The sequence below is a fragment of the Pristiophorus japonicus genome, chromosome 12 (genome assembly GCF_044704955.1).
Source record: "Pristiophorus japonicus isolate sPriJap1 chromosome 12, sPriJap1.hap1, whole genome shotgun sequence".
Classification (NCBI taxonomy): Eukaryota; Metazoa; Chordata; class Chondrichthyes; family Pristiophoridae; genus Pristiophorus; species Pristiophorus japonicus.
The window spans coordinates 41,061,813-41,082,368 of NC_091988.1; the positions used below are offsets into that span (position 1 = coordinate 41,061,813).

Here is a 20,556-nt window from a genome sequence, read left to right on the forward strand (position 1 = left end):
ATTATTGTTGGAGATTAAAAAAATTTTTTTTTGATGTAAATACATGTTTTTCTTTTTCTTTTGTTATCTCTTTCAATCCAATTTATGTTTCCCTCTCTATTTCACTTTCTGCACATGATTTGGCATTGAAATAACTATTCTGGCACTTCCTTGCTCAGACCATGCGTGCCTTAGTAAGGATTCTTCAATTTGATTGGTTACGGTGATTCACAGTTTTCTGCCCTGTTCACACAAGTCCCAGAGCTGCTGTAGCGTGCGCTGTGCTGTTTCGGCTCTAATTTACAGTAAGTTGCTTTGCAATATCCCATAGAAAGTCTCTCCAAGTGTAATGAACGGCTCGTGCCGTTCGTTTGCTGCGAACTGCAAAATTGGGGGAATTAATTGTTAAGGATTTCCCTGAACTTCCAATTTTCTAAAAGATTAATTTTTGTGCCTAGTATAGGGTAATAAGTAGGGAAATTCAGATTGAGCTGTGTGTGGTCCTGATGAAATGCCATGTGATCTAATATTTTAGAAACATAGAAATTTACAGTGCAGAAGGAGGTCATTTCAGCCAATCGTGTCCACGCCGGCCGACAAAGAGCCGCACGGCCCTCGGTCAGCAGCCCTGAAGGTTACATATAAAACAATGAACAATGGCGGAAAGGCAAAGAGCACCCAGCCCAACCAGTCCATCTCACATGACTGCAACACCCCTTATACCAAAACATTCTACACTCTACCCCAACCGGAGCCATGTGATCTCCTGGGAGAGGCAAAAACCAGATAAAAACCCAGGCCAATTTCGGGAGAAAGAAAATCTGGGAAAATTCCTCTCTGACCCATCAGGCGATCAAAACTAGTCCAGGAGATCACCCTGGCTGTATTCGATTCACTGCAGTACTTGCCATTATATCTGCACCGGCCAACAAAAGATCATCCCGTCTAATCCCAATTACCAGCTGTAGGTCCATAACCCTGCAGGTTACTGCACTTTAAATGCCCATTCAACCATCTCTTAAAAGTGGTGAGGGTTTCTGCATCCACCACTCTTCCAGGCAGTGAGTTTCAGATCCCCACAACCCTCTGCGTAAAGAAGCCCCCCCTCAAATCCCCTCTAAATCTTCCACCAACCACCTTAAAACTATGCCCCCTCATAATAGACCCCTCCACCAATGGAAATAGGCCCTTACTATCCATTATCTCCAGGCCCCTCAATATTTTGTACACCTCAATGAGGTCTCCTCTCAACCGCCTCTGTTCCAATGATAACAAACCCAACCTATCCAATCTGTCCTCATAACTAAAGTTCCCCATTCCAGGCAACATCCCAGTAAATCTCCTCTGCACACTCTCTAATGCAATCACATCCTTCCTATAATACGGCGACCAGAACTGCACGCAGTACTCCAGCTGTGGCCTAACCAAAGTATTAGACAATTTAAGCATAACCTCCCTGCTCTTATATTCTATTCCTGGCCAATAAAGGCAAACATTCCGTATGCCTTCTTAACCACCTTATCCATCTGACCTACTTTCAGGGATCTGTGGACAAGCACTCCAAGGTCCCTTTGTTCATCTACACTACTAAGTGGCCTACCGCTTAATGTGTATACCCTTTCCTTATTAGCCCTCCCAAAGTGCATCACCTCACTTCTCTGAATTAAATTCCGTTTGCCACTGCTCTGCCCACCCGACCAGTAAATTGATATCCCCCTGCAGCTCATGACTTTGCTCTTCATTATCAACCACACAGCCAATTTTAGTGTCGCCTGCAAACTTCTTAATCATACTCCCTATATTCAAATCTAAATCGTTGATATATACCACAAACAGCAAGGGACCCAGTACTGAGACCTGTGGAACCCCACTGGAAACATCCTTCCAGTCACAAAAACATCCATCAACTTTTGTTTCCTTCCTCCAAGCCAATTTTGGATCCAACTTGCCAAATTGCCCTGGATCCCATGGGCTTTTACCTTCATAACCTGTCTACCATGTGGGACCTTATCAAAAGCTTTGCTAAAGTCCATTAACACTACATCGTACGCACTACCCTCATTGCTCATCGATCCTCTTGGTTACCACCTCAAAAAATTCAATCAGGTTCGTCAAACACGATCTTCCCTTAACAAATCCGTGCTGACTGTCCCTAATTTATCCTTGCCTTTCCCAATGTAGATTTATCCTGACTTTCAGGATTTTTTCTAATAATTTTCCCACCACTGAGGATAGGCTGACAGGCCTGTAATTACTCAGCCTATTCCTTTTTCCCTTCTTAAACATTAGCAGTCCTCCAATCCTCCAGCACCATGCCCAAATCCAAAGAGGACTGGAAAATTAAAGTCAAAGCCTCTGCTATCTTCTCTTTTACTTCGCTTAGCAGCCTGGGATACATTTCATCCAGGCCTGGGGACTTATCTACTTTCAAAGCTGCAAAACCCCTTAATACGTCCTCTCTCTATATAGTTATTTCATCCAGAATATCACACTCCTCCTCGATAGCAGTATCTGCATTGCCCTTTTCCTTTGTGAAAACAGATGCAAAGTATTTGTTAAGAACCTTCCCAACATCTTCCACCTCCACACAAAGATTACCCTCATGGTCTCTAATAGGCCCTACCTTTTCTTTAGTTACCCTCTTACTCTTAATGTATTTATAGAACCTCTTAGGGTTTTCCTTAATTTTACTGGCCAAGAATTTTTCATGCTCTCTTAGCATTTCTAATATCCTTTTTAATTTTGCCTCTTAATTTTCTATATTCCTCTAAAGATGCTATAATATTTAGCCATTGGCAGATGACATAAGCGTCCCTTTTTTTCTTTATCCTCCCCTGTAAGGGCACAATTTTGGCCATGACTTGCTCCGATTTGGTTTTTCTGGCGTAAGTTTAAAAAAACGCCATTGTCCCCAATCAACTTGCTCCAGAGTAACTCAGTTAGGATGATTTTTTTTTTAGTTCAGGTATTTTTTTCAAAAGGGGGCGTTCCCAGCCACTTATGCCAGTTTTGGCCATTTAGGCAATTCTGGCCAGCTAAAAGTTACTCCAAATACACTTGGGTCAATGTATGTGGCCAGCTCTGAAAAACCTTGCAGGCAGTTAAGAAATCGGCACAGATAAGTAAGTAAGGACCTGCATCCAAGCACCAAATATTGCAAATAAAAGTTGAAATAACTCAATAAAAAATAAAGAACTCAGGTAAACAATTGAATAACAAACAAATAATTGTAGTAAATCCTACCTTGAATTGAACTCGGCCGGGGAAGGCAGCAGGACGGCCTGTACAGGAGGCCATTCGGCCTGGGAAAGGGGCGGCCTGCAAAGACTCATCGGGAGACTGGGCTGGGCTCCGCTCAGCAGAAACGCGGCAAAGTATCGGGAGGCTGAAGGGGGGACGACTCAATTCTCTAATACAAAACAGAAGATCCGCTGGATCTGATAAACAATAAGCTGTAATGTTGCTTTTTGATTCTGTTGGGGCGGGTGGGCAGCGATTGTTGTTGTGCTTATTGATTTTTCTAACTTCTCCTCTAACGGCAGCCCAATTCTACTGTGCATGCGCGGTCAGTTGAAACTGCAGCTCTCTCACTCACCCACTGACCCGATTCTACTGCGCGATCACGGCAATCCCGATCCTACTGCGCATGTCCAGCATTCCGGCACTGTTTCCAGTGCAGGACGCTGGCTCCGCGTGCACACCCAGTTGCCACGCCAGCAGCTAGAAGATCCGGGACAGCGGCCAAAATCGTCCCGAAAATTTTTGCCGTACTTCCACGCTTGGAAAACTGGCACACCTCTGGTAAGTACGCCAGAAATCTCTAGTAGCCAAAATTGAGCCCATTGCCCTAGACATTCAGAGACTCTAGAATTATTATTCGCACCCTTTTTCTTTAAGGGCACATGTTTGCCTGAGCCGTCCAGATCTCCTTGAATGCCTCCCACTGTTCCGACACTGATTTACTCACAAGTAGCTGTTTCCAGTCCACTGAGGCCAAATCACTCCTTAACTCAGCAAAATTAGCTCTTCCCCCAATTTGGGACTTTTATTCCAGGCCTATCCTTGTCCTTATCCATAACCAACTTGAATCTGACTGAATTATGGTCACTGGCACCCCAAGTGCTTTCACACTAATACCACTTCAACCTGCCCAGCTTCATTCCCCAAAACTAAATCTAAAACCATCCCTTCTCATGTTGGGCTTGCTACATACTGACTAAAAAGTTCTCTTGAATGCGTTTCAAGAATTCCGTATCCTCTATACCCTTCACACTATATCTGTCCCAATCAATATTCGGATAGTTAAAACCCCCTACTATTACTACCCTATTGTTTTTGGACTTCACAGCAATTTGCTTACATATTTTCTCCTCTATCTCCCTCCCACTGTTTGGGGGTCTATAATATAGCCCAGCAGTGTGATCACCCCTTTTTTTATTTTTCAATTCGACCCATATGGCCTCATTTGATGATCCCTCTAACATATCATCCCTCGTCACTGCTGTAATAGTTTCTGTAATCAGTACCGCGATCCCCCCCCCCCCAATCTTTTTACCCCCCTCTCTGTCTTGTCTAAAAATCCTGTAACCAGGAATATTGATCTGCCAAACCTGCCCCTCTTTCAGCCATGTTTCTGTAATGGCTATAATGTCATATTCCCAAGTAATTACCTGTGCTCTTAGCTCATCCGCCTTATTCGCGATAGTCCTTGCATTAAAGTATATACCATTTAGCACAGGAAGACCTCCTTGCTTACTTACTTATTAAGTCTTGTTTCATCTGTCTTACAGATTCACTTTCTCGATTCTTGCTATCCAGTTTCTGCTTTACTTCCTTCCTTATTGAATTTATTCTCAGGTTTCCATCCCCTTGCCAAGCTAGTTTAAACTCTTGCCCCAGAAAGGAGAACTAAAACTGTAGCTTAAAATGTCATATCATCATGTGTTACTGCAGTACACACTTTTTTTTTAAACTATCATCATAGAGTTTCTGATCCTGTAATATTTACTGCAAAGTTCGCCGGTTGTGTGTGAGGTTCTCAGTGTTTTCTTTACATATATCCAGGAAGATTTTCAGAAAGCAATGAAGTACTTAATTAACCAGATTTTTAATTTTGTTTATCAAATTATCAATTTAGTATCTTTTTTCCATTTTCATAAATGACTTGTGTTTAAGTGAACAAGATTTGCTGCTTCATCATGATACCATACTTAAAGTATTGATTAATAAGAAATGACCAAGCATAAAATTAGAAGTTTCACCATGGTGAGCACATACTTGGACCTTATTTCAGTTGCGAGTCAGGCTTCTCTATAATATTTTGTTTCATCATTCTTAGTAAGGTAAAAGTGACAGTGGCACCAAAAACTTAGGAACAATGGAGTATGTGTGAAGAATAAATTGAAACTGAACACTGTATTCTACAAAACCGTGATAGCTGATCACAATGTTGCTTTATCAGTGAAGTAACAGATATTTATCACTGCTTAACGGTCAGCTTGGCTCAGTTGGTAGTACACTCTCCTGAGTCAGAAGGAAATGGATCTTGCTAACACTTCATTATAGTATTGAGGTAGTGCAACATTGTTGGCGGTGCAATCTTTAAGATGAGACATTTAAACTGAAGTCGTGTCTCCTTGCTTGGGTGGATGTACAAAATTCTGGGACACTATTTGAAAATGAGCAGTGAGTTCCTGCTAGTTGCCTGGCTAGTAAATTAAAATCGCTAACTAATTCTCCACTGTAAAATCACCTATGTTCACTGTTGAATTGGCTAGTAACTTCAATTGATTTTAGCTGTAATGTATTGATTTTTATTTGTAATACGGTTTCAATTCTTTATTTTTTACTTCAAGGTTTATGTAATTGAACCAATCCAAATGGAGTTTACACCTTGCCAGGTAGAAGCTCGAGTTGGGCAACTACTGGATTTGCCGCTCAAAATTTACGGTCTTATGAATGTGGAAACAAAAGAAAAAGTTATGCTAACCGACTGCTCTCATTTTGATCTTGTGGTAGAGATTGAAAACCGTGGCGTTTTCAAAGCTATAGAAGGTAATGAGAAAAAGTACTTTTATTTTTATGCTCAGACTAATCGCAGTAAGAGACAAAACTAGTGATTTCTGTTTTAGTATCTTTTTTCATGTTAGTAAATAACATGTATTTTCAATGGAGTAAAAGATTCAGCTGTGTAACACATAATTTTTAACAGTACTGTAAACTGAAAATCAAATTTTTGTATTTGTCACCTGCAGCCAACACCTCAAGCACAACATATTTTGGCACTGCATTGTTCTCATTTATTCTTTGCATATCTTAATATCTTAAGTGCTCGCTTTTCAAAATGTTCAGTAAGAAACCTATGGGAAAGCAATCAATTCGCAAGTCTGATTGAATCTGTACAGCTTGTTTAGCTCTCCTGTATGCATGATATGACAATTTTCTTTAGATGGAGGATGATAGAAATGCTTGCAGTGAAATTTTGCTACGTTTGATTTTCCAGTCGAATGGTTCATCAGGAGAAAGTAACAGTAACATGGTCATGCCCCAGTAAGATGTACTTTTTGCAGGGAAGAATTAAGTATTTAAAATTTTACTCAAATCACTGTTTATTCTGTACTAAATTAACTTCCGAACATATGCAATGGACAGGCAGGAAAAGATCAGCTAGTCCATCAAGCCTTCTCCACACCATGATGGATGGAGCATCATGACTAAACACTTCCTCACCCACTCCTTGCAGCCATGTAATCACCTTAAAAAGGCAAAAAGCCAAGAGATAAAAACCCAGGGCCAACGAGGGGAAAAAATACCCTAGAAAATTCCTCCGCGACCCCCTCAGACGATTGAAAGCAGTCCAAGAGGTAACATGGACCAAGTGTGATCTATAAAGGCAAGAACCAGGCCAGTTCCCTCTTGAAGGCATACAGCGAGTCAGCACCACCACACCAGCCGGCAATGTATTCCAGAGGCTCATTAATCTCTGGGAAAAGCAGAACCGCTCTATCCAATCTACTCCTACTCTTGCATAGTTTAAACTCATGTTTCCTGGTGCTCCCCAATCTGCTAAACTGGAATAATCTATCAGTCGGGACTAATTCCAGCCCTTGGATTATTTTATAGACTTCTATCAGGACAGCTCCAAGTATACGCTGCTCTAAAGTAAAAAGACCAATGTCCTTGAGTCTTTGAGTGGCTGAGGTTTATTATGCTATGCTAGGAAACATTCAGGAGGTCTCCTCTGGACCTTTTCCAAGACCATGATCACGCACCATGTGAGGGAACTGGAATGTCTAATACAGATTTATTTTTGTGGATTAATTTTAATTGCATTGCTTTTCTTGATGACACAGAAAATAACAGCATCTTACTTAATGTCAACAAAATGATAGGGAATCTTCAATGAAAGCCATTTTGGGGGGGACTCAGTTTAGCTAGCAGGCAACGAAGCATGTAAGCCAGGAAGGTCCAAGCTTCAATTCCTAGTCTTTGTCATGCAGCTGAGTTCAACCAGGGTAAGGAAACAGTTAACCTCAATGCTCCCGAGTTAAGGAGGCATCAGGGATTGCTTTGTAGGAATTTTATAGCGATTGTGGAAATATTCCCATTAAAGTTACCTACTTTTCCAATAACATTGGGTATAGTCCATGATGGAGTGACCTGTGCATGATCTATGGAAGGGCTAGGTTTGACGACTCAAAGGACCTTTTTTATTCCATGCTGCCTATGTTCTTGAAGGGCAAGCATTTACTTGGGATCAGAAGGAAATGTATTCTGTCTGTTGAGCATTTCAAAGCCAATTAATGGAACAAACATTAGGGAGTAGTGTTATAATACAGCATATAAAAATGACTTGAATGCTAAATTACAGTTCTTTAACCAGCCGGTTTGTTAACAGGGAGATTGGAACCAGGCCCTAAGCACTGCAGTGGAATAAAAGTTCAAGCCGAGGCTCAGGGTTACACCACTCTTGTGGTTAGGTATAATCACAGCCATGTGTACCTTACTGCCAGCATCACTATTGTCGCATATGTGCCGCTTAAAGTAAGTATTTACTATGAAAAGGTTTGTATTTTGTCCTCCAACATCTCACCCCTGTTTTCATTACATATAAATCACCATAATTTAGTGTTGGAACCTCGCCACAATTTGCATACATTTTAGGGTTGCCATTTATGTAAAATTGCACAACTTTTGACTTTTATTTACTAACTTTTAATATGGAAAAATGTCCCAAGGCACTTCAGTGGTGCAAGGAAAATTGTCACCAAGCCAAAGAAAGATTAGGAGAGGTGATTTTAAAAGCTTGGTCAAAAGGCTGGGTTTTAGGCAGGTTCTGTAAAAGAGGAAAGGGAAGTGAAGAAGCAGAGGAATTTGGGGAGGGAATTCCATGGCATGGGATTTAGGTGGCAAATGATGGGGTGAAGATTGGGGGCACAAGAGGCTGTAGTCAGGAACACAGTGGAAGTGGTTATGGAGCTGGAGGAGGTTAGAGATGGGGAAAGGTGAGGCCACGGAAAAATTTAAACACACAGGGATTTTAAGTTTGTGGTGTTAAGGGGCAGGAAGCTAAAGTAACTCAGCGAGGTAATGAACAAGTGGTTATTGGTGTTAGATGGATAGTGGCCAGCAGAGTTTTAGGTGAGCTGGGGTTTATGATGGGTGGAGGATGGAAGGCTGGCCAAGAGACCATTGGAGTAATTGAGTCTGGACGTGACCAAGCCATGGATGAGGGTTTTCAGTGGCAGATGGGTTGAAGTGGGACAGAGGCAGCCACTGTTAGAGTTAGTAGTAGGCAGTCTTTGTGACACCGAGGATATGGGTTTGGAAACTTGGCCTGGCAATAAACAGGGCACCAAGCTTATGAACACTCTGGTTGAGCATGAGACGGTAATCACAGAGGGGGATGGAGTTGCTGAGGAAATTTATGTTTTCTGCAATTTTTAAGAATCAGCAGAGGCTTCAAGCAGCTCTCCAACCCATCTTGTCAGGTGAATGCAAGCTTTTAGTCACCCTTCCTAATTCATCTTTGACTGTATCAATTTTTGTCTGATTACGTTCTGTGAGGTGCTTTGGGACATTTTTCACATTTAAGGTGCAATGTAAGTTGTTGGACAGAAGAATTTGCATACTGCTCTCTTGTATGCTATTTCTTTTTAAGTATCAGTCGTTGGTTATCACATGGACGTCTTAAGTGCAGAGCTTTAATGGACTGATTAGTCAATACTACAGCTTATGATGCATGGGTCTTTTAACTGTAGTAACATTTGGAATTTCAAATGCAGCTGCCACTTTCATTCTCATGAAGTGGAGATCCAGATGTAGCCAAGAATGGGGAATGATCTCTCACCCCCAATTTTTTGCATCTCTATTCCTACTGGTAGTGTTTTGCACTGTATTTTCTTCTCCAATTAAAAGACTTAAAAAACTTTGCCAAGGAGGTGCTATCCCTGCATCTATAACATAAATTAAAAGGTTCTATTAAAATATATAGTTTTTAACGACAAACTTTTATTTACTTTGTGTAAAAGTTGTATTTAGAAGTTGATTTTGTGTTCGGTATTTGACTTTAGTTCAGCTTTTACTTATGTAAGTACAAAAAGGAACTTTTTGTGGGTATTTAATATGCTATTCTGCAGGTAAAAGGATGTATTATGGCATTGAGAGAGAAATATATTATTGATTATCTAACGTTAATGATTTATTTGCCATTTGTTATGAAGCTATGAATTCAGGAAACTTTCAACTTTATCTAGATATTATAAATATATTGAAATAACTATATAACACAATTAATCAGATTGGCTAATGTGTTATGTGATCTGTGTTAATATAGCTATATAAATTGGATACTAAATTAAAAATATTTGAATCCTCTTCATCTGACGGCGAATGAGTGACTATTGATCGGGATTAAATGCACACAATTTGATAAATGGAATTTAAAATTTCATTTGAAGAAAGTAACTCGGAACATTTTTGGATTGTCTGAGAGTGTGTTTAGGAGGACAGAAGAATAATCGTTTACAAAATAGTAACTTGAGCCCAAAAGAAAATTGTGAGAAAGGAGATGGATTCATGTTATCATGTTACGATACCAGTATCCTTGTTGCTTAGAATCAATTGTACTGAATTTAAAAGTCAGAGATGTAGTAGAACGCAGCGATCACAATTGGCACAAAAGATCTTAAGGAGTTCTGAGATTAAATGGCAAAATAGCAGAAATCACCTCTTTGCTACAGCATAATTTGGTGCGAACATTGTCCAGGTAAAATTGGGAGATCACTTATCGTAATGAAATTGGTGAGGTGAATGGGGAGAAATATTACTTGTGCTTAAGCAACAGTCTCATTAAATAGCAGCTCCTTTTTGATTTATAAATTTGCCCAACAAGAAAGTAAAGAATACAAGTATTGTGGACAAATATTGGAGCTTGGCTTTTATCAACAACTGCACATTCAAAGGACCAGCAGAACAGCCATGATCGAACTGAATGGTGGAACAAGCTCAAGGGGTTGAATGATCTACTCATTCCTATGACTGCACTATGTCATGAATTTAATTGTTTCTCCCCTTCACATAAAAATGAACAACCTCTAAAGCTACAGGATCCTAATATACATTTACAGGTGATTATTAAGTTCAACTGATGCCTAAAGATGAAAATATTGTCATGGCAGTGACCGCTTTGACAGATGTAATAGCATAACGTTCCCAAAGATAAACAACCATGAATCCTGGATTACTGTTTATAATCCTTTGACGGGCATTTAGCATTTATAAATAAATGAGGGCAGCCCTTGCTGTTAATAATTTGGGTTCTTCTAATTGATGTAGAATCTCACTGGTTATAGAAACATAGAAACATAGAAAATAGGTGCAGGAGTAGGCCATTCGGCCCTTCTAGCCTGCACCGCCATTCAATGAGTTCATGGCTGAACATGCAACTTCAGTACCCCATTCCTGCTTTCTCACCATACCCCTTGATTCCCCTAGTAGTAAGGACTTCATCTAACTCCTTTTTGAATATATTTAGTGAATTGGCCTCAACAACTTTCTGTGGTAGAGAATTCCACAGGTTCACCATTCTCTGGGTGAAGAAATTCCTCCTCATCTCGGTTCTAAATGGCTTCCCCCTTATCCTTAGACTGTGACCCCTGGTTCTGGACTTCCCCAACATTGGGAACATTCTTCCTGCATCTAACCTGTCTAAACCCTCAGAATTTTAAACGTTTCTATGAGGTCCCCTCTCATTCTTCTGAACTCCAGTGAATACAAGCCCAGTTGATCCAGTCTTTCTTGATAGGTCAGTCCCGCCATCCCGGGAATCAGTCTGGTGAACCTTCGCTGCACTCCCTCAATAGCAAGAATGTCCTTCCTCAGGTTAGGAGACCAACACTGTACACAATACTCCAGGTGTGGCCTCACCAAGGCCCTGTACAATTGTAGCAACACTTCCCTGCCCCTGTACTCAAATCCCCTCGCTATGAAGGCCAACATGCCATTTGCTTTCTTAACCGCCTGCTATACCTGCATGCCAACCTTCAATGACTGATGTACCATGACACCCAGGTCTCTTTGCACCTGCCCTTTTCCTAATCTGTCACCATTCAGATAATAGTCTGTCTCTCTGTTTTTACCACCAAAGTGGATAACCTCACATTTATCCACATTATACTTCATCTGCCATGCATTTGCCCACTCACCTAACCTATCCAAGTCGCTCTGCAGCCTCATAGAATCCTCCTTGCAGCTCACACTGCCACCCAACTTAGTGTCATCCGCAAATTTGGAGATACTACATTTAATCCCCTCGTCTAAATCATTAATGTACAGTGTAAACAGCTGGGGCCCCAGCACAGAACCTTGCGGTACCCCACTAGTCACTGCCTGCCATTCTGAAAAGTCCCCATTTACTCCTACTCTTTGCTTCCTGTCTGACAACCAGTTCTCAATCCATGTCAGCACATCTACTTGTGATGTAGGACTTTCACTAAGGCAATCAAATGATATGGGGATAAGGCAGGAAAGTGATGTAAAGGTTCAGCTATGATCTTATTGAATAGCAGATCTGGCTCGACGGGCCACGTAGCCTACGCCTGCTCCTTTTTTCTTATGTTCACCAATTTCCGCAAACGAATATAAATCATATTAACCATCCTCCTCTTGCTTTGGACTGCCTTTTGGTTGATGAATTTGCCACATTTAGAAGCTACTTCTTCAGCCATATTTAACTTGAATTCTGCTTTAATAGTTGATGTGGTTCTATGAATATACAGTACAGTAAACTCTCGTTTACCTGGATTGTTTGGGGATTCGGCAACCCCTGGTAAATGAATTTTCTGATAGGGCGCGTTTACATTTTATAGTTAATATTTGACGGTGATAGAAACACCCACAAAATATTTTATATATCGTATCGTATAGATCTTGATCCGCTCTTTCCAATGAGCTATTCAGATTGAAAATCAATTCATAACTTTTCGAAATGTAAAACAAATAATTGACGAGTACTAAATTTATACGGTGGAATAAATAAAACGAAGATTTAGTTCGTTATTTGAACGTGAACATAATAAAATAAATGAAAATTGATTCATAACTTTGAAATTAAAAATAAATGTTTAATAAATGAAACAAAATATTTAGTTCATGTTATTTTATTATGTTAAATTTGCTTATTCTGCCATTGCTGCTTCTTCAATTGCTACTTCTACTAATGTTTCACTAAGAGGCTGCAGGGTGACTTGGACAGGTTAGGTGAGTGGGCAAATGCATGGCAGATGCAGTATAATGTGGATAAATGTGAGTTTATCCATTTTGGGGGCAAAAACACGAAGGCAGAATATTATCTGGATGGCGGCAGATTAGGAAAAGGGGAGGTGCAACAAGACCTGGGTGTCATGGTTCATCAGTCACTGAAAGTGGGCATGCAGGTACAGCAGACGGTGAAGAAGGCAAATGGTATGTTGGCTTTCATAGCGAGGGGGTTTGAGTATAGGAGCAGGTAGGTCTTACAGCAGTTGTACAGGGCCTTAGTGAGGCTTCACCTGGAATATTGTGTTCAGTTTTGGTCTCCTCATCTGAGGAAGGACGTTCTTGCTATTGAGGGAGTGCAGCGAAGGTTCACCAGACTGATTCCAGGGATGGCTGGGCTGTCATATGAGGAGAGACTGGATCAACTGGACCTTTATTCAGTTTAAGGTGGAGTTTAGAAGGATGAGAGGGGATCTCATGGAAACGTATAAGATTCTGACAGGACTGGACAGGTTAGATGCGGGAAGAATGTTCCCGATGTTGGGGAGTCCAGAACCAGGGGACATAGTCTTAGGATAAGGGTAAGGCCATTTAGGACTGAGATGAGCAGAAACTTCTTCACTCAGAGAGTTGTTAACCTGTGGAATTCCCTGCCGCAGAGTTGTTGATGTCAGTTCATTGGATATATTTAAGAGGGAGTGAGATATGGCCCTTACGGCTAAGGGGGTCAAGGGGTACTGAGGGAATGATCAGCCATGATATTGAATGGCGGTGCAGGCTCGAAGGGCCGAATGGCATACTCCTGCACATATTTTCTATGTTTCTATGCAGATGCTCCTTTTTCTGCGTTGACATTTGAGATTGATTTTTAAAATGGCGATCTTATATCTACTTGTTTAAATGAATTCATTTTCTTCTTAATTAAAATGTTGTGGATGATATGAGTTGCAGAACTTCGTGAGAAGTAAAATGAGAATTCTCCTTAAAAAAAAAAACCCGGCATATTTCATTGCTTCTTCAGCGTGTGTCCAAGTCTTTTTTTGTTTTTCTTCAATTTCATTGTCTGAATCTCTGAATCGCTCATCTCTTCGTCAGATTTGTCTTTATTGGTGACTATGCCGATAGGTTCCTCATCAGTATAAGTTTGTGTTACATCTGTTTCGATGTCAACATCCATCCATTTAGCAATGTCATCTTCTGCTAAGGATTTAAGTGCATTTGTTTCATGTGCACTGCTGACAATCTCCGCGATTTCTTTTACAGCCTGTTTTTTATTAGCCCGTACATGAAAACCTTCAAATTCTTCGTCATCAGAAGCACTGTCTTCAAATATGACATTGGGCCACAACTTGCGCCAACACTTCTTCAATGTAATGTTTTTTACTTCTCTGCATGCCAGCGAACATGCATAGATGGCATCTTTAATATTGTATGTTCTCTGGAAACCAGAGATTGATTGATCGCTATTCATTAATTTGCACATGAAGTTATTCCTATAGTGGCACTTGAAGTTTTGACACCCTGATCCATTGATTGAATGAGCGAGGTCACATTGGGGGGCAACTAGACACTAATTTTGACTCATGTGGGTGTGCTCTGCAATTGTCCAAAAGCAGCACACACTTTCCACTAGGTCTGCCTATTTTCTTCATGTTTTCTCAAACTTGGGGGACGAATTCTGTTGAAAACCATTCCATAAATATGTCCTTGTCCATCCACACTTTTCTGAGCCTTATAGCTAACTGGTAAATGAGCAATTCCTTTTAAAGCACGTGATTTCCTTGATTTGCTAATCACTAAAAGTGGAAGTCTATGTTCTCCAGAGGCATTGGCACAATTCAAGATTGTTAACCTCCCTTATTCATTTTAAAGCCGACAGCTTCCTTCTCCACTGCTGCAGCCAATGTAGCAGTTGGCAAACACTTCCATAGTAAGCCAGTCTCATCGGTGTTGTATATTTGATCTGCAGTCAATTTCTTTTCCTGCACCATTTCAGCAAATGTTCTTGAATAATTCTGTGCTGATTTTTTTTTCCCGCCTGTCACATCCAGCTGGCGAAGGCCGTGACGATGCTTAAAATGTGTGAGCCAGCCTTCTGAAAAAACGCACTCTTCAGTTAAATTCATTTTCATCTTGAAGTCCTTGGCCTTTACTGTAATCATTGGCCCTGAAATTGACACCCTTTCGGACCGTTTCAAAGAAAACCATTCATAAAGCACTTGGTCTAGTTTGTCAAGCTTCGGCTTTCGCAAATTCTTACGGGACATTGCCTTCACGGAAGATTCAGAAGCAGCGGTGAAACTTTCTAAATCTTTCTTTTGCTTCTTGATATCATAAATTGTTGATGATCCAACTTCATATCCGTCCATCAAAGTACGCACACTTCTGCCAGCTTCAGACTTCTTTATAATTTCTAATCTCTGCTGAATGTTCAATACTTTTCGTTTCCTAATGCTGCCAGAAGACATTTTAAATTGTTTGATATCAGGGTGTTTTGAACAAGTACACTCGACAGACTGATGCGTTGCAATGAACTGCTTTCAATGTGTGTGACAGTTGAAAAGTGAGCAAGAAGTCCACACCTGCGTCAATTTATGTGTAATTGAGCAACCTGTCCACGTTTGCGATAGTTGAAGTGAGCGAGATATTCATGCGTGTGACCGATATATTGCCGAATCTCGCAATATTTTAAATTCCGCAATGGCGTGTTTTTCGTTACATTCGTATCCGGGTAAACGAGAGTTTACTGTATAATGATCTTAAGCAAAATTGACTTGAATTTGTGCAATGTGCTCCCTTAATAGCTGCCTGTTATAAGCCATAGTTTTAAAGCCAAGAATGCAATGAAATGAAGTCACAGCATAGAAATTTACTCCGAGTTAGTGATACTAATTTGCACGTGATGTTTGTAAGTTTCGAAGCAAGGGTTGCACTAGACATGATTTTTATCTACCTAAATCTTTTTATTTCAGGCTATTGATCCAGTATCTGTTGCTTTGGTAACTTTGGGGTCCTCAAAGGATATGCTATTTGAAGGAGGACCTAGGCCATGGATCTTAGAGCCCTCAACGTTCTTCACAGATCTTACAGCTGAAAATGAAGAAAGTATTATTCTTCATCTGATTAGCTCCCCTGCATTTCGAAACCAACCTAAGCATTTGGTTAGAGCTACCTGTACAGCACTGGGAGAGCAGGTGAGAAACAGCAACTTTTGCTATGTATCTTGAATTGCTAGATTAAGCATTTTTACAGTAATTTCTGAGCATACATGTTACAACATTGTACAATAATATATGTGTTATATCAACTTATTTTGCATGGTAAGTATGATTCCTTAAACTTGCTGCAAATTATAATAAATTCAATAGTTCTGTGTAGTTTCTGTAAGTTTTCATGGTACTTTAATAAGAAAACCCATTGTTTTTCTTGAGTGGAGTTACATTGGCTACTTTCCACCCCAGCCGTGACATTTTAGGAATGTTGAAATATCACAGATTGATTATTTGGTGTTTCTATTACTTGAAACTATATATTGTATGTTTCTTTCCTCCCTTTAGGTTTTGGCTTTGACGGTTGGGAACAAACCTAGTTTTAAAAATTCCTTCCCTGCAGTGGAACCAGCTGTTGTCAAGTTTATTTGTGCTCCCCCATCCAGGCTTACTCTGGCTCCTGTGTACCTGAGTCCTCAGCTGGACCTATCATGTCCTTTGCTTCAACAAAATAAGCAAGTGGTAAGTCTAATTTGATGAGTTGCAAATTTGATAAATTAAAATTCCCAACACTTTTATGTGCCATAATTCTAAAATAGTTTATGTTCAGATAAGATTGTCAATATATTTGCTTCAAGTATTTCAAGTCAATTGGTTTCAAATCAGAAGTTTTCATTTAGTTTAGCTCCTTCAATGATTTCAGTTTGTTTAAAAAAAAATACATACTTGAAATATTACTTCATATTCTAATGGTACTGCTTCTTTTCTAGGTTCCAGTGTCGAACTACCGTAACCCAGTCCTTGAATTGGAAGCATATGACCAGCAAGGGCGTAAATTTGACAACTTTTCTTCCCTTAGCATTATCTGGGAATCCTCAAAACTTTCTTTGGCCAGTATCGAACTCAGTATGCCTATGCAAATGAATTCCAAAGATCATGGAAATGGACAAAAGAAACAACATGGTATTGATATAACTAAAAATCAATTGGTTTACATTGCAAAAATTCAATAGTTTGCTTCTCTTGACTCTGCATTTTATTTTGTTTTTTTAGGTTTGCAAACTGTATTGGTTCATCGTGAATCAGGGACTACTTCTATCACAGGAACCGCAACAGGCTACCAGCAGCAACATCTTAATGCAGCTAAAGTTAAATCTATGGTATGTCAGCTAGTTTTGAGTAGAGTGACTTAGTGCAGGCTCAGATTAACTGGGCTTGTTCAAGTATGTGAAAATAGAGTAGTTTAAATCTCAACACTGTATTATGATAATTTTAACTCCTGACTGGATTATAATGTAATTAATTAAAAATTAATAATGAGCATTCTAATTTTTTTTTTGGTACTCCTTTGTGACAGTATAATCCATTACTACCTGTATCAGCTACAATTGAGTTGTTGCTTGTGGAAGATGTTAAAGTCATCCCGGATAACATCACCATTTACAACCATCCTAATGTTAAGGTAAAAAAGTGTTACTTATTTTGAAATACCTGGTCAAATAGGATCTGTTTGCAAAATATGTTTATTCCAATTAAGAGTTTTCCATCTTTTTGTCTAAAAGGCAGAGCTTTCACTCAAGGAAGGATCAGGATACTTTTTCATTAATACAAGTGCAACGGATCTAGCAAGGGTCATCTATCAGGAGGCCCAAAACATTGCTCAGGTGAGTGAGTCATTATCTATATAATTCTGCCGGGGGGAAAAAATCCTATATGTCCTTTGCTCTTTGATTGCAGCATAATTAATCTGTCCTGTAATCTTGAAAAACTGGAAAGCTGGAAATGCTGTGATTGGAGTTATATTCAATGTTTTGTAGCTTTGGATGGTTAATTTAAGAACATTGTTGGGTTGCCTTTTAACTGAAAACGGGCAATTTTTTTTTCTGGCAATTTTATGTTCCTACTGCAACGGCAATTGATGCTAGATCAATTGTTAATTTTAAATTAGAGATTGATGGCTTTTTGTTAACCAAAGGTATTGAAGAATATGGGCCAAAGGCCCATGGAGTTAGGTCACAGATCAGCCATGATCTCATTGAATGGTAAAACGGGCTCGAGGGGCTGAATGGCCTACTCCTGTTCCTATTAGTAACGTTAGGATCACTAAACTAGGCTTTTGCAGAAGATTTATAAAACAATATCTTATTTCTTTTAGTAAAGGGAAATTACCCTCCTTTTGTGAAGTTTTCTAAAAGCTGCTTACTTTCAGAAATATGGAATTGCACCACTCTGTTATACTTCCAAGGCAACCAATAATTTAGCTTGGGTACAGGCTCTGAGATGCACTTGGCCAGCAGCCACAGGTTCAGTCAGCAAGTCTCTGAATTTAACACCTCCTTTTGTTCCTGAGTGATTAGGTACCAGCTGAATAGGACCTAATTTTTTTAACTGCAAGCCTGGCTTCTTGACTTGAGTTCAAGCAAAACATTGCAGTCCACAAACATGTAACTACTGAAAGACGGTCTGGATTTTCGTAGCTTTGCAGACCTGCTGTTAAATGTTGTCAGATCAATCAATGGTACTCTAACTTTGTGCCAAAACCTCGCATAGGAGGATCAAGAAGCATGAAGGAAAGCAAAATTCAACTGGATTCCGACTACTATCAGCACATAAATGTTGTTCCTATGGTTTATGACTTAATCCTAACTCATTCATTTACAATCGTATAACTCATTCCCAGGTGATGATAACTATCATTACATTTTTAGCCTAAAATTGTACAAGGACTTGGATATGCTGAGTCCTGGACTTAGGCTGGAGCTTCCTGTTGTTTGGGAGCAAAGCCTCCACTTGCCCCAAATACCACCACGAACAGAGAGGTTGGGGCTAAGGGCAGGGACTCCCTAGGCTGGGAATTCTCACATCTTTAACCTTACAAGAATCCATTATAAGTTGGGAGATAAATACGGCAAGTTGGGGGGCGTTGCATGCTAAGACGGTGGCCTGGACCCTCAAGAAAATGTTACGGCACATTTCAGAGTGGCAGGTCTGGTACAAGATTGTTGGTGACATAGGAAAGACAGACAGGGAGGATAAATACCTTTTCTCTCTGTTTTCGTCCACCATCGCTGCATTTTGTGTGGTCTTAGGGTGGGTGTGGCACTGGGGATGTACTACTTGTGACGTGGACATTGACTGGGCCCGACGTCCCACTCATCCTACTTACTCTGGCTAAGTTGGTAGCGTAGGGCACTGGCAGTTGCGATGCCAGTGTAACTGGTAGAATCGTGTCCCCGAGTAGTTTCAGGCCGTCATGAGTTTCTCAAATTACACTATCTGCAAAACTTTATTTTTTTTTATATTATACAGGTGCAGCCAATTCATCCAGGAACCTTAACTGTTTTAGTCCATGATTTGTGTCTGGCTTTTCTGGGGCCTGCTAGAGCTGAAGTCCACGTGTCTGACATATTGGAGTTGTACGTACGGGTTGTGGACAAGGTTGGTTGAACAGCATTAGCATAATGGTTAACAGTTTATTTTGATTTCTATTTTTCTTAAAAGTTCAAGTAGATAAAACTATAAAAATGGTAAATAGCACATTGAGTTTTATAAATGGAGGCATAGAACATCAAAGCAAGGAAGTAAAGTTTAATTTGTGTAAGTTAATGGTTAGACCACTGTCGGGGTGAAAGTTTGGCCAGCCCATCATAGAAAGGATAGTAAAGCCATAGAGACTGTAGTGCAGATTCAACAGGATGCTGGAGAAAGAAAGACTTGCATTTATATAGCGCCTTTCATGACCACCAGACGTCCCAAAATGCTTTAAAACTAATGACGTACTTTTGAAGTAGAGCCACAGCAATTTGCGGACTGCAAGCTCCCACAAACAGCAATGTGATAATGACTAGATCATCTGTTTTTGTTATGTTGTTTGAGGAATAAATATTGGCCAGGACACCGGGGATAACTCCACTGAGATGGGCAACTATATGGGGAGAGACTTATGATACAGGAACTATTTCCACTAGAGCTGAGAAGGATAAAAAGAGATTTAATAGAGAATTTTAAAATTATATGGGGTTTGGGTGTATTGGGAAATACATTTTTTTTCTGCTTGTGGAAAAAATCTTCCCCTTTTATGCTGGAATTTCACTGTTTAAAAACTGTTTCATAGTGTTTCAGTGAGCGACGAAAGAGGTTCGGAGAAATTTCTTTGTGTAGTGTGTTTTAAGGGAAAATTGGATTCATGTTTTAAGTAAAGGAAGATGAAAGATTATGGGGAGAGAGCAAAGCAGTATAGTAGGATTAATGGATTGCTCTAGCAAATAATGCAGAGACAATGAGCTGAATGGTCTCTTGTTCTATTTAGAATGTGTGCACGTTTTGCAGAATTATAATTGAGGTATTCTGGCTACATTCTCCAAACATTATAGTAGTTACATTTATCTCTACAGAATTAAACATCTATTTTTATCGAGTGTAGTCTTCTCCCTGAGCTAAGCACATTATCTAAGCTATTTCATTAAAAAAAATATATAGATTATACCCTTTCGCCCTCTTGCTGTTAAAACTGCTAAATTATACTGTGGAGCAGCTTTACTAAAGGAAAAGAGATATGTTTATAATTGGAATTAGAGCAAACAGCCAAAAGGACAATTGTGTGAAATGTAAC

The 20,556-nt window shown here is 39.9% G+C and overlaps 1 protein-coding gene across 2 annotated transcripts in view; it reads left to right on the plus strand.

Moving 5' to 3' along the window:
* nup210 (nucleoporin 210) overlaps positions 1–20,556 on the plus strand; it is a 179,351-nt gene that overhangs the window by 78,948 nt on the left and 79,847 nt on the right. For both annotated transcript variants that reach the window (XM_070895346.1, XM_070895347.1), the window contains 9 exons: positions 5,835–6,033; positions 7,877–8,022; positions 15,708–15,929; positions 16,293–16,466; positions 16,715–16,907; positions 16,998–17,104; positions 17,302–17,406; positions 17,507–17,608; positions 19,254–19,382. In XM_070895346.1, the coding sequence (XP_070751447.1) occupies positions 5,835–6,033; positions 7,877–8,022; positions 15,708–15,929; positions 16,293–16,466; positions 16,715–16,907; positions 16,998–17,104; positions 17,302–17,406; positions 17,507–17,608; positions 19,254–19,382 (1,377 nt within the window). The remainder of the gene's footprint in view (positions 1–5,834; positions 6,034–7,876; positions 8,023–15,707; positions 15,930–16,292; positions 16,467–16,714; positions 16,908–16,997; positions 17,105–17,301; positions 17,407–17,506; positions 17,609–19,253; positions 19,383–20,556) is intronic.